General features: G+C 41.7%; 1 protein-coding gene across 3 annotated transcripts in view; it reads left to right on the forward strand.

Annotated features, from left to right (window-relative positions):
• npepps (aminopeptidase puromycin sensitive) overlaps positions 1 to 14,402 on the forward strand; it is a 240,975-nt gene that overhangs the window by 76,831 nt on the left and 149,742 nt on the right. For all 3 annotated transcript variants that reach the window (XR_012102075.1, XM_073071797.1, XM_073071798.1), the window contains exons 6-9: positions 2,756 to 2,956; positions 5,404 to 5,500; positions 7,026 to 7,059; positions 9,104 to 9,218. Coding sequence is in view for 2 of the 3 variants with exons in the window: in XM_073071797.1 (XP_072927898.1) it covers positions 2,756 to 2,956; positions 5,404 to 5,500; positions 7,026 to 7,059; positions 9,104 to 9,218 (447 nt within the window). In the remaining variant the exon portion in view is untranslated. The remainder of the gene's footprint in view (positions 1 to 2,755; positions 2,957 to 5,403; positions 5,501 to 7,025; positions 7,060 to 9,103; positions 9,219 to 14,402) is intronic.

The raw sequence follows: 14,402 nt of genomic DNA on the forward strand, positions 1-14,402 counted from the left end.
CCTCTGAAATCTCCTTGTACATTCCTCTAATTATCTTAAAATTATGCCCTCTGCATTAGCCATTTGCACCCTGCAAAAAAAGTCTGGCTATCCACTTATTCTGCACACCACTAATCTATCAGCTCTAAAGAGAAGCCCTAGTTTGCTCAACCTATCCTTATAAGACAAAGCTTTCTAATCCAGGCAGCATCCTGGTAAATCTCCTCTGCAGCCTCTCTAAAGCTTCCACCATCTTTCCTATAATGAAGGGAATAGAAATGTATGCAATATTCCAAGTGTGGACTAACTGAGGTTTTATAAAACTGCGACATTACCTCACGGCTCTTGAACTCAATCCCCTGACTAACGAAGGTCAACACACCTACATGATCTTAACCCTATTGGTTTATACAGCAACTTTGTGGGATCTATATATAGACTTGGACCCAAAGATCACGTTCCTGCACACTACCAGGAATCCTGCCGTTAACCCAATACTTGGCCTTCAAATCGGACCTTCCAAGGTGAATCACTGCACACTTTTCCAGGTTGAACTCTGGCACCTCTCAGCCCAGCTCTGCATCCTGTCAATGTTCCACTGTGACTTACAACAACCCTGTGACACTTTGTGTCACCTGCAAACTTACTAACCCACGCTTTCACTTCCTTATCAAAGTCACTTATAAAAATCACGAAGAGCAGGGACCCAGAACAGATCCTTGCAGAATACCACTGGTGTTCACTGGTTTTCAAGTTCAAGTTTGTCATTCAACTATATACAAGAATATAGCTAAATGAAACAGCGTTCCTCTGTATAGCACACAGCATGTATAGTTATGATAGCAGAAAAACAAGTCCCTGAGTGTCATGGGCTATAGATTGATGTCCTGGAGCCACGTTTCTCAAGAACAAGATGCTTCAGTTCCTCATCAAGCACTAGTGCAGCTGTGGATGAACACAATCCAGCTAGTTTTCCATCAAGCAAACACTGGAGGGCATCACTGACGGGTGGGGTTAGCATGCCCACAGAGACATCTGCTCTCTTCTACACAGCTCCCGACATCTCCTCTCCCTAGTCAGCCGCAACAAGCGACACCACGGCATGAGGGTGTGGTCCACACAACAACCAAGGTATCACAGCTTTCCTGCCATCAGTCTTGCCAGTAACCCAGTGAATTGGACTTGGTACTCTGTTGCCAATGTCCAACAAGGTCTTGCGATCGCAGCTGCACTGAATAAATTTGCTCTGATTGTAGCTACCGTGGTCATGTGCAGACTAAAATGTGGATTTGTTAGACTTCAGTTCTTGTTTCCTCTCATCATGCATGCGCTTGGAGCAATTTAAAACAAATCTCTTAAATCATTTTCTAAATTACAAATGTCATCCTAACTGTTAGAGGAATGCACGCAAACTTCTGGAGCAACTCAGCAAGTCAGACAGCATCAAAGGAGAGGAATAAAGAGTCGATCTTTTGGGCCGAGACCCTTCATTAGGAGTACGGGTCCTAATCTTTGCAAATGTAGTGGGTGATCTGCTCACTCTGATATCTATGCTTGCATGAGGGATGGAAGAGCTACCCAAGCAGTGGACAGAACATGTAAATGCCGTAAAGACAGCATCGGAGATCAGGAAGAAGTCAAGTCCATAAGATATCGGAGCAGAATTAAGCCATTCAGCCCATCGAGTCTAATCTGCTATTTCATCTTGGCTGATTTTATTATCCCTCTCAACCCCCATTCTCTTGCTTTCTCCTTGTAACCTTTGACACCTGTTGACATGGTATCTGGAGCTGTGAGGCAACAGTACTGATCTATAATCAAATGTGGTGACAACCAATTTTCACATTGCCCATTCCCATTAGCAGCAGTGAGATTTCCTTTGTTGCAGTGTAGGTTGAAGGATGTTGATTTTCCATAATATTCCTCTATTGATGAAACAAAGTGATCTATCATGAGGGAGCAGCTGGAGCTGTAGTTTTATATCTCATTGACATCTGTCATGTCCAACACTCAAAAATCATAACCTTAGAGACTACAAATTGAACTCAGATTTCCGATGTGAGCAAGGATGCTTGTATTGATTGAAGCGTGATTTAATATGAGATAAGAAGGAAATGCAATTCTGAAATCTATGCTATGTCAAAATCTATTCATGCACGATGTCAGTAAATTACAAAATACCTGAGTAACTCAGCAGGCCAGGCAGCGTCTGTAGAAAGGAATAAAGAGTCAACGTTTAGGGCCGAGGCCCTTCATCAGGGCATTTCAGGCCAAGGCCTGAAACGTTGACTGTTTATTCTTTTTCACAGATGCTACCACACTTCGTTCCTCCAGCATTTTGTGTGGAATTAAGTGGGGTTTGAATATAACCATAATTGAGTGTCCAGTGGGCTTTGCTGAGTAGAAAATTGGAATTTTCACAGTAGCATAGTGGATAGCACAACACTATTACAGCTCAGGACATTCTGGAGTTTGGGGTTTCGGTGTTTCAGACTTTGTATGTACTCCCTGTAAACCATGGGTTTCCTCCCGCAGACCAAAACATACCAGTTAAGAGGTTAATTGGTCATTGTAAGTTGTCCTGTGATTAGGCTTGTGTTAATTAGGTAGGTTGCTAGGAAATGTCAGCAGGGCCTGTTCTGTGCTTTATCTCTGGAAAAAAAAATAATTCAAGGATTTTTTTCCTAAATATTTGAGTATTTTCAGGTGAAACATCTTATTGTATTATGGCTCCATTCTGCAGCTTGTAACCCGATCTCTCTCTTGAATGTTACAGAATGTGATCGAACGTAATCCTTATCCTGATGATGAAGACCTGGTTGAAGTCAAGTTTGCCAAATCTCCAATAATGTCCACGTACTTGGTGGCATTTGTGGTTGGTGAATATGACTTTGTGGAAGCCAAGTCATCAGATGGCGTTCTAGTTCGTGTCTACACACCCATTGGAAAAGCGGATCAAGGAAAATTTGCTCTTGAGGTTGTTCTTGTTTTTGTATACTTCAGTATTCCTGCTCTTAAATGGAGAGGCTGGCGCAGTAGAACTTTTCCTTGAACTCAAGTTGTCATAAATGCTCCCCAGTTCCTTGAATGAAACTCAGTACTTCGTTGCTAACAAAGGTAGCCTTGGAGTAAATAGACGGAGGCCTTGTGCTTCTGAATTTTGTCATTTTTTTTTACCATTCCATTGGTTTTTCGGTAGTACATCTCACACTGTATTCCAGCTGCCAAGGTTTAACTTGCAGATTGTGAATTCCCAGCAACAAGAGACACAAAACAGAGTTCCCAAATGCTTCACGCAGAGCAGAGATTCAGAAGGGCAAAGCATTTGGTTAATGTGTGGTCACCACTGTAATGACAAGTACAGAGGGTTAGGAATCAGTGATCAGTTGCACTTTGGCCCACAATGTTGTGCCAACCTTTTCACCTACTCTAAGATCAATCTGTCTCTTCACCTCTTCTCTCCAACATAGCCCTCCATTTTTCTATCATCTATGTGCCTAAGAGTTTCTTAAATATTCCTAATGCAGGGGTTCCCAACCTGGGGTCCATGGACCCCTTGCTTAATGGTATTGATCCATGGCATAAAAAAAGTTTGGGAACCCCTGCCCTAATGTATCTGCCTGTACATCTACACTGATAGGGCATTCTGCTCACTCACCACTTTATAAGAAAACAACTTGTCTCTGATGTACTCCCTTTGATTTCCTCTAATCACCATTAAATTATGCCCCACGTGTTAGCTGTTTCCACCCTGGGGAAAAGACACTGCACGTCCACTCCTATCTATGCCCATTATCATCTCTAAGTCACTTCTCATCCTTCACTCCAAAGAGAAAAGGCCTAGCTTGCTTGTCAACCCATCTTCATAAGCCATGCTCTCTAATCTAGACAGCATCCTGGTAAATTTTCTCTGCAACTTCTCTAAAGCTTACAAAGTTGATGGGCATGTGTGAAAATAGGAACAGGATATTGCGAAAGAAATATCGAAGATTGACTATCAAAACGTTAATTCATTTTAGAATAATTGCTTCCTTGCCATAGACCACAAGAATGTCCTGTTGTATCAAAATAGTTGGATTCTGTAGCTGGAGTTAAAGAACAAAACTTGTCTCATTTTTAACCAGTGGATGGTATCTACCAAAACTTTCTGAAAGTGCATATATGCACCAGCATTAGGCAAGAACCTGATTAGATCTGGTTGTTGTACTTGCTGTTCAAACTTTCAAAGGCATATTTGCCATGTGGGTGCAACATCAGAGGATAGGGTTCTGGTCTTCGTTCATTTGTTATGTGCCATGCTGTATGACATAGGCGACCGTGGTCTTTCCATGACCATGATTGTTCTTGGCAGATTTTTCTACAGAAATGTTTTGCCATTGTTTTCTTCTGGTCAGTGTCTGTACAAGACGGGTGACCCCAGCCATTATCAACACTCTTCAGAGATCGTTTGGCTGGCGTCAGTGGTCGCGTAACCAGGGCTTGTGATATACACCGGCTGCTCATGTGACCATTCACCACCTGCTCCCGTGGCTTCACATGACCCTGATTGGGGGGGAAGGGGGTGCTAAGTAGGTGCTACACCTTTGCCCAAGGGTGACCTGCAGGCCTAGAGGAGGGAAGGAGCGCCCTGCACCTTCTTTGGTAGAGACGCATCTCCTTCCCGCCGCCCCAAAGGTCTTCATGTATTAATTTGCTGGCAAAAAAACCTACCCCTTTGGGAACAAAAAGGGAACAGTTTGCAAGGATGGAATAGGAGAGAAACTTGACTTTTTTCAGAATTTCATTCAAATACTTTCATGCAAAACATGCTGAAGTATTTTGAACTGTGCACTACTGTGTTGTGCATAAATCAAGTTTGTAACTGTCCTGTTTTTCTCCACATTAGCAATGACATTACTCATCCTCCTGCTGTAACTGCTGACTCATAGGGGCCAGGTTTCCAGGTAAAAAAAAATAAAAGGTGTCTGGGAAACAACTGTCTAGTGTTGTGGGCTCAAATTTAATCTTATAATGGGCCATAGGTTAGCGTACAACAGGGGTTCCCAACTTGGTGTCCATGGATCCCTTGGTTAATGGTAGGGGTCCATGACTTAAAAAGGGTTGGGAACCCTTGGTACAGCCACCACTTTAGGTTTAAATGTAATGTTTTATAGTGAAGGATATTAGGACATTATTTCGCTGCCTTCCCCTTTAGGAACAAGGAATGCCTATGTATAAATTATTTATTTTGTTTTTAAGGAGAATAATTTCCCTCATAGCTTGAGTACTATGTAATCCCAATTTTTTGCTGTAGAGAAACCTTAAAGCAGCTTGCTTTCTATATTTATGGAATGAAGCCAGGCAATTACAGATGTTCTAATTATGCTGCTTTCTAGCGATAAAAGCTTTGATTTCTTTTTCTCTCTCTCTCTCTCTCTCTGCTAGGTTGCTGCCAAGACACTACCTTTTTATAAAGAATACTTCAATGTTCCATATCCTCTACCAAAAATTGATTTGATAGCTATTGCTGACTTTGCAACAGGTTGGTGGTATGAATTACTTCTTGTTGGATTCTGATGATCTTAATCCAAAGTCAAGAAAGAGGCTTAAAATGTGTTGCTTCACGATTGTTTTATTAAGCACTAATAGAGCAAAGAGAATTGGAAACAAAGAGCTGCTAAACTCTAGTAGCCAAGAACAAAGAAGAGAAAAATAAGAAAGATGGTAGAGCAACACATTCAGCTCTTTTTATATCGTAGATAAGAAACATTCCACTCAACTTTGTGGATAAGAGTTGACCAATCAAATAGCCCCTAGTCAACTAATGCGATACTAAGGGAAGCTTTCAGAATCATTTGGAGAACTGTAACTACAAGTGGGGCAAACTGAACATTTGTAAATGATACTGTGTCCTCTGTGGAAAAATACTAAGCAGTTACATGTATATAGGTAATTATATAAAATACAACTTACTACCCATTACGCTGCTACCATTTTGGGCAATAATGAAGGTACTCCATCTCTGGTGGTGTTCAGAGCTTCCTTCATAGTGTCAGTAGGTTCCTCTTGGTTTTAACTACTGTCAGCTAGGCAAGCCCTGTGTAGAGACTCATAAATACCATTTGCACTCATATAGAACGATACTGCATTGCTGCTTCTGTAACAATTTTGTTTTACCTATCAGGGTTGTTGGCCCCTGCTGAACCCCCGAACCTGGATGACCGGATGACCAGTCTTAGTCTGTCCTCTACCCTTTGACCTGTTTGGCATGGGTGACCCTACCAAAAGCCAAACCATAAATCCCTGACTCCAGCCACCATAGCTCTCCAGGTCATTGAGGCACGCAAGCCTCTAAACCATGACAAGGTCGTGGTCCTCTTGGAGGATACAAAATGCAAGCAGACAATTAATTGTTAAGCTGCAAAGAAAATAGCAATTATATAGTCTAAGCCAACATTGTATACAACTGTTACTACATTTCGGATTAATAATGTTTTGCAGGAAGGCTGACTTAATATATTACGAGTCATATGATAGAAGTGCTATTGATAGCCACCTGGCTGCTTTAATTCTATGACGGTCAAGTAATTGTAAAGTTATAAACATCAAAAATATTTAACAATTATACATGTTACTGTTTTTACATTTTCCTCTACTTGTCTCTTCATCCCTCAATACTACTTGGATTGGTAACTTTCAATTATGCAAATGTACTGTTGTCTACTGATAATTAACAGTTATCAAATGTTATGCTGCATTGGATCCAGAGTAACAATTGTTTCATTCTCCTTCACACTTGTGTACTGAATCTTGTAATACCTACCTACTCCCTCCCAAATGCACAAGGGTTCGCAAATGTAACTTGACTGGCTGCCTCTGATGACTTGTTTTGCTTGGGAGACCTATTTGCCACCAGTCACATGACAGAAATTTACTCTAAGGTTATAAGAAATGGAAGGATGGCAGTCCTACTGTAAAGTTTACTATGATTGTGGCTGATGTACTTGATGCTTAAGAGCTTAAATGAATAAGCGTACAGAGAATTAATAAGCGTTTTTTTTTTACAGGTGCCATGGAAAATTGGGGCCTTGTAACGTACAGGTATTTTCAAAGTTCAAAGTAAATTTATTGTCAAAGTACACGTACAACCCTGCGATTCATTTAATTGCGGACATAAGCAGTAAATCCAAAGAACACAGTAGGATCGATGAAAGACTACTCTTAACAGGTGTAACAACAGCCAATGTGCGAAAGACAACAAATTGTTCAAATACAAAAGAAGACAGAAAAATAAATAAGCACTAAATATTGAGAACATGAGATGAACAGTCCTTGAAAATTAGCTCATAAGTTGTGGGAGCATTTCAATGATGGGACGAGTGAAGTTATTCCTGGTTCAGGAGCCTGATGGTTGTGGGTTAATAACTAGTCCTGATCCTGAGGCTCCTGTACCTTCCTGATGGCAGCAGCAAGAAGAGAGCATGGCTTGGGTGGTGGGGGTCCTTGATGCAGGATGCTGTTTTCCTGCAACTGCACTCCTTGTAGATGAGCTCATTGGTAGGAGGGCTTTACCCATGATGGACTGGGCCGTATCCACTACTTTTTGTAGGATTTTCCATTCAAGGGTATTGCTGTTTTCATGAAGTATTTGATCTGTGACCACTGTCCAACTAGATTGCACTTTGTAGCCAAGTAGCTGGTGGCCAGCTTGAAAATCCCATTGCCACACTGACAATCAACCCTCTGAAATTATCTGGGAAAAACAAAAAGGGTGCTCTAGCTTAACTTGATGTATTTGCAACATTGAAACTGAGAGAGCTTATAACCTAATTAAACGATTTGAGCTTGCTTCGAAGCAAGATTCACCATTAAAAGTCGAAGACGATCTAGGCTAAGAGATAGGAAAAAGCTTACTTCAGCCAAGGAAATGCTCTTCTCTTTTCTAAGTGATTTACTGGCACCAAAGCCATTAACTTGGGGAAGGGGCATTCCTGGGCTCTGTTGGATGATTAATCCAAACTGTGGCTGAGATCTAGGTTCAGAAGTCCTGGTGCAAGTAGCATGGGCTCTTTGAACAAAATTATAGGCCTTCCCAAAGCCATTCATCCAACCTTTTAAACCTGTTCCACAATAATAGAATAATGAAAACCTTTGTCAATGCAGGATGCATCTATGAAGTAAACAAGCAACATTGACATAAATACAAGAGCTTCTGCAGATGATAGAAATCTTGGGGAGCGCACACAGTGCTGGAGGAACTTAGCAGGTCAGGTAGCATCTATGGAGAGGAATAAGCAGTTGACATCTCAGGCTGAGAAACTTCTTTACGACTGGAGAAGAAAGGGGCAGAAGGTAGGGAGGAGGGGAAGGAGTACAAGCTGGCTGGTGCTGGATGAAATCAGGTGAGGTGGAAGGTAGGTGGGTTGGGGGGAAGTGAAGAAAGAAGCTGGGAGGTGGTAGATGGAAGAGGTAAAGAGCTGAAGAAAGGAATCTGATAAGAGGATAGTGGATTGTGGAAGAAAGGGGAGGAGGAGGGGCAGCAGAGGAGAAGAGAAGGGGTGGGAGGGGAATCAGAATGGAGAATGGAAGGTTTATAATCTTTGAGTAACTAAAATTTGTGAATTATGTATTAGTGTTTTTGTTCACTGGATCTCACTGTATAGAAGCCTTTAATGGCCATGGTACTATAATGTGGTATTGGATCTATATTTAAGGTTGAAGTGAGGTTACCCAATACCAGCTCCAGAACAGCCTGTTGACTGTTTACTCCAAAGAATGCTGTGTTAAGAAATGATTCTCCAGAATACTCTGTTCTCCTTATCCAGATTAGTGTTGCCCATATAATCTTTGTTGTCCGTGTAGATTAAAATTCTGTCTAAGAAAGGTATGATCCTAATAACACATTCACATTTCTTCCTTTATACTCCTTCCAAAGTTGTTGCTGTTAAGTGATTCAGATCAAAAGGAATATGTGTTACTCTTAACTGCCCCCTGAAATCATCCAGCAAACTTTTAATTGGACAGAATGTCGGGCAACAAATACTAGCTGACTCACAAATCCCACAAGCAAGTAAAAGATATCATGTACATCTTGAGATGCAATTCTTATTTACTGAAATGTATAACTTGCTATTCTTTTCTCCAGAGAAACGGCTCTCTTGATTGATCCAAAGCATTCCTGTTCATCATCAAGGCAGTGGGTCGCTTTGGTAGTCGGCCATGAGCTTGCTCACCAGTGGTTTGGAAACCTCGTCACTATGGTAATATTCTAATCCTTGGAAAGTAAAGAGAGTGCATTTGTGAAAACTCAGCTTGTTCTGTTTTAAACAAGAGGTTTGTCTCCAGGCAAAGGCTTACTTGCATCTCAGAATTTCAGTGCTCCAGTATTTAAAATCAAAGTCATGATTCAACTTAAAATATAGTGGGAGTTGGAGAAGGTTGGTTAAATAAGACACTGCTGCTCCCAAGAGGTTTTGATGCTTGAGTCTAACAATGTTTGTTTATTCAGCAGTATTTGAATTATCTGATTATCTGACAACACTTTAGCAAATCATGTCAGCCATAGCTAAGTAAACCACGGACACTGTCCAGCTAGATTGCACTTTGTAGCCAAGTAGCTGGTGGCCAGCTTGAAAATCCCATTGCCACACTGACAATCAACCCTCTGAAATTGTCTGGGAAAAGCAAAAAAAAAGGTGCTGTAGCTTAACTTGATGCATTTGCAACATTGAAACTGAGAGAGCTTATAACCTACCGTAATTAAACGATTTGAGCACCACCCTTATTGGCAGTGATGAAACTAATCTTCAATTTGTATTTTAATCTAGCATTATCTTCAAAACTGATATTAAATGCAGTTTATTTTCAGGAAGTCCTTTTTTTAATCCATTATAGGGGCACTATTTAACTGTTCACAGAACCCACTCAACATGTTTGTGGTTTGAACCAATTTCAATCCAAAACATCCCTGACAATCCCATAGATAAGTTGCTTCACATTTTATTTTATATACTTTTTTACTTAACGCTTATTTCAGAGTCATTTAATTATTACATGTACATGAAAACATACAGTGAAATGCATCATGTGTTTAAAAATTTACACAATCTGAAGATGTGTTGGGGTAGCCCAGAACGTGTCACCACCCATTCCGGCATGTTTAACAGAACAAACGTTCAAAGGCTTATTTTATTATCAAAGTATATATGCAGAATACAACTCTGAGATTTGTCTTCATAGTTATGAAATATGGAAAAGCCATGGAAGTTCTTGAAAGAAAATACATCTCTCTCTCATGCGCGTGCGCACGCACACACACACACACCACCGCCCCCCCCCCCCCCCCCCCAAACATCTCCTTGCATTAAAAACTAACAGATTGCCCACCTGGAAAATGGCAGCTAGAATATCAAACACCAAACCCCCAACCCCTCTCTTGCAATAAACTAACATATAGCCCACAAGGGAAAAAACAGCGATGATGATAACAAACATCCAACCCCCACCCCACGGAAGAACATCAGACCCCAAATCCCTATCCCCTTCCTCGCACAAAAACAAACATATCACCCACAAGGACATCAAACCCCTTGCACTCTGTCCTTCTGTGAAGAGCAACCGCCAACTCGCGGTCTCCTCCGCATTCGCCTCTGTTTTAATCTTCCTTGATGCTTTGATCGGCAAGACATGAATCTATTATGGCCCCACACCTGTCTCTGGTCTTATCCTCGAGGCAGTTTGTGCTTGCAGTCCTCTCCTGGAATTTTTTTGGGGACAGCAGAGTGCTAGAGCATTGATGGAACTCCAAACAGTAAGTCACAGACTCCCAACAGTTTCTGAAACATAGTTAAGATAAAAAGAATAAGTAGAAGATGTAGAAAAAGTGAAATAATTGATTACCTGGAAGATGTCACATGAGGAATTGTTCGCTGGCACCATCTTGACTGGAAGCCCACAACAACGTAAGCAAATACAACAGCAAAGTCCCTTTTCTCCCCACCTCCCCCTCTCCTTCTCTCTCTCTCCCCCCCCCCCCCCCCCCCCACACTGACAGTCCTTCAACCCTAGAATGGGCAGTCTCCGAACCTCCAGTGAACTTCCAGACATCAGGCCTCTGATTTCCCTATCAGGTGCCTGTGTAGGTTTAAGATGCAGCTAAAAAGACTTTTGTGGGGGCCAACACTGGGCTGATGGGTTAAGAACAGAAGGTGTCTACTGAACAGCATGAATAGTCTGTTGAGTCTTACAAGTCTGCTCTGCCATTCAGCAAGATCAAAACTGAACTTGGATTTCAAGTACCATTTTCCTGCACCCTCCCTATATTTCTTGATTCAGAAATCTATCAGTCTCTGTTCAGAGAGCTTATGATTGAGCCTCCACAGCTCTCTGGAGTAGAGAATACCAGTGATTTCTCTTTGTTTCATTTCTATTTATGTATATCAGCCATACTTGAATTTCAGAGCAGACTAGCTGGGCTGACTGGCCTCATTTTGCTCCTTTGTCTTATGTTTGAAGGGAATGTGTACTTTTGTAATTTATATATTTTTGATGCCTGCCATTGCTAGTCTGTCGACCAAACTTTTTGCTCAGATGTTAAACAGCAGCTGATGTCTTACAGCAATCTCATTGTAATTCTGTCTCAGTCCTCCTCAGCCAACCTAGAACAGCTAGTGTTCAAATGACATCCATTTTATCTGCCAATGCAGTTTTCTGCCAACTTCCTGGTAGCAGTGTACTTTCCACTTCAGGTCAACAGCAGGCAGGCTCTGGAGGAGCTGAGCATCAAGCAGGCACGAAACAATGCACACTGATTCCTTCCCTATTATTGTGGGCCAGCTTGAAGAAGTATCTAACCAACTACCACCAACATATCACCTGTGAAACCAGGGAGCCAACATACTTAACCACTGTTATACCACCATCAAGAATGCTTACCATGCCATTCCATACTCACACTTGGGAAAGTCTGATCACCTGGCTGTACTTTTTATTCCTAGTGTATAGGCAGAAACTAAAGACCACAGCATCAGTGGTGAGGACCAAGAAGGGAGGCAGTGGATTGCTTACAGGACTGTTTTGAGTTGATGGACTGGACAATATTTGGCGATTCATCTTAGAGTCTGAATGAATATGCCACAGTTGTAGTGGACTTCATCAAGACCTATGTAGATTAGTGTCTTCAAAAACATACTAGACATACCCAAATCAAAAGCTCTGGATGAACCAGGAGATTCGTGGTGTGCTGAGGTCTAGATTTGTGGAATTCAAGACCAGTGACCCAAAACTACACGAAGTCCAGGTATGATCTATGGAAGGTTATCTTGAGGGCTAAAAAACAATTCCAAATGAAGTTGGAGACAGAATTGGATGCACATCAGCTCTGACAGGGTCTGCAGGCCATGACTTCCTTAAAAGCAAAACCTAACATTGTGAATGGCAGTGATGCTTCCTTCCCAGATGAGCTCAATGCCTTTTATGCACAGCTCGAAAGGGAGAATAAAACTACATCTATGCGAATCCCTGCGGCGTCTGTGACCCTATGATCTCCATCTCAGAGGCCAACACCAGAATATTTTTCAAGTTGGTGATCCCTTGGAAGGCATTTGCCCCTGATGGTGTACCGTAGGGCTCTGAAAACCTGTGCTAATCAACTGGTGAAAGTGTTCAAGGACATCTTCAATCTTACTGCTACAGTCAGAGGTTCCCATCTGGTTCAAAAGGGTGAGACTCATACCAATGCCCAAGAGCAGGATAAGCTGCCCAGTGGCAGTCACATCTACTGTAAAGTACTTTGAGAGGTTGGTCATGGCTAAAATCAACTCCTGCCTAAACAAGGGCCTGCACCTGCTGCAATTTGCCTATTGCCACAATAGGTCCGGCAAATGCAGTCTCACTGGTTCTCCACTCGGTCTTGAATCACCTTCACAATAGTAATACCTGCGTCAGGATACTGTTTATTGACTACAGCTCAGTGTTCATCGCAATCACACCCTCGGTTCTAATCAAGCTCCAAATGCTGAATCTTTGTATCTCCCTCTGCAACTGAATCCTCAGCTTCCTCACAGGGAGACCACAGTCTGTGGATTGCAAATAACATTTTGCTGACAATTAACACTGGTGCATACCTCAAGGAAGCGTACTTAGCTCACTGCTCTGCTCTTTCTACACCCACAACTGTGTGGCTAGGCACAGCTCATGTGCCATCTATAAATTTGCCGATGACACAACTATTGTTGAGTAGAATTTCAGATGTCGACGAGGTGGTGTACAGGTGTGAGATAGATCAGCTGGTTGACTGCTGTCGCAGCGACAACCTTGCACTCAGCAAGGCCAAAAAATTGATGGCAGACTTCAGGAAGGATAATTCCAAGGGAATACACCAGTCCTTGTTATGGGATCAGAAGTGGAAAAGGTGAGTAGTTTGAAGTTCCTGGGTGTCAACGTCTCCCAGGATCTAAACTGGGCCCAACATATTGATGCAATTACAAAGAAGACACGACATTGGCTATATTTCATTAGGATTTTGAGGAGAACTGGTATGTCACCAAATATATTTGCAAATTTCTACAGATGTACAGTGGAGAGCAATCTAACTGGTTGCATTACTGTCTGGTGTGGAGGGGCCACTGCACAGGATTGGAAAAAGCTACAGAAAGTTGTAAACTTAGCCAGCTCCATCATGGGCACTAGCCTCCCTAGCATCCATGTCATCTTCCAAAAATGAAGCCTCGAATGGGTGGCATCCATCATTAAGGACCCCCATCACCCAGGACATGCCCTCTTCTCATTGTTACCATCAGGAAGGAGGTACAGGAGCCTAAAGAGAGAGACAACCAATTTTTCAGGAACATTTTTTCCCCTCCGCCATCAGATTTCTGAATGGACATTGAACCCACGAACACTTCACTCTTTTTCACTACTTGTTTAATTTCTTTTTAGATGTAGTTATTGTAATTTATACTTTTTATTACTATGTATTGCAGTGTACTGCTGCCACAAAACAACAATTTTCAGGGCATATGTCAGTGATATTAAACCTGATAGTGATTGTAATGAATACCACAAGTGGAAATCAAGTACTGACTTGTACGCTTCTCTGCTTTGAAAGAACATCATGTTTTTAGGTTGTTCCCTGGATTCAAACTATGAAGTACCTATCAGATAATATGTGACTAGGTGAAGTAATCATATACTCTTTTAAAATGAAGCAGAGTGTAGGACGTTCACTAAGAGTTTAGGGAAGTCTCTTCTGGGAATTGGTGATTGTTTGAGAGCTTGGATGATTTACAGGATCACAGGCTTGGGAAAGGCCAGGATCACTTTGCAACATGGAAGCTGTTGGGGCAGAAGGAGAAATTTTTTTTAAATTCTAGTAATTTTGTTTTCAGATGTGTAGTACATCTGAATGTTTGGATGCAGTATTACTATACTATAGGAATAAATGA

This window comes from Hemitrygon akajei, chromosome 18 (assembly GCF_048418815.1).
Source record: "Hemitrygon akajei chromosome 18, sHemAka1.3, whole genome shotgun sequence".
In the NCBI taxonomy this organism is placed as follows: domain Eukaryota; kingdom Metazoa; phylum Chordata; class Chondrichthyes; order Myliobatiformes; family Dasyatidae; genus Hemitrygon; species Hemitrygon akajei.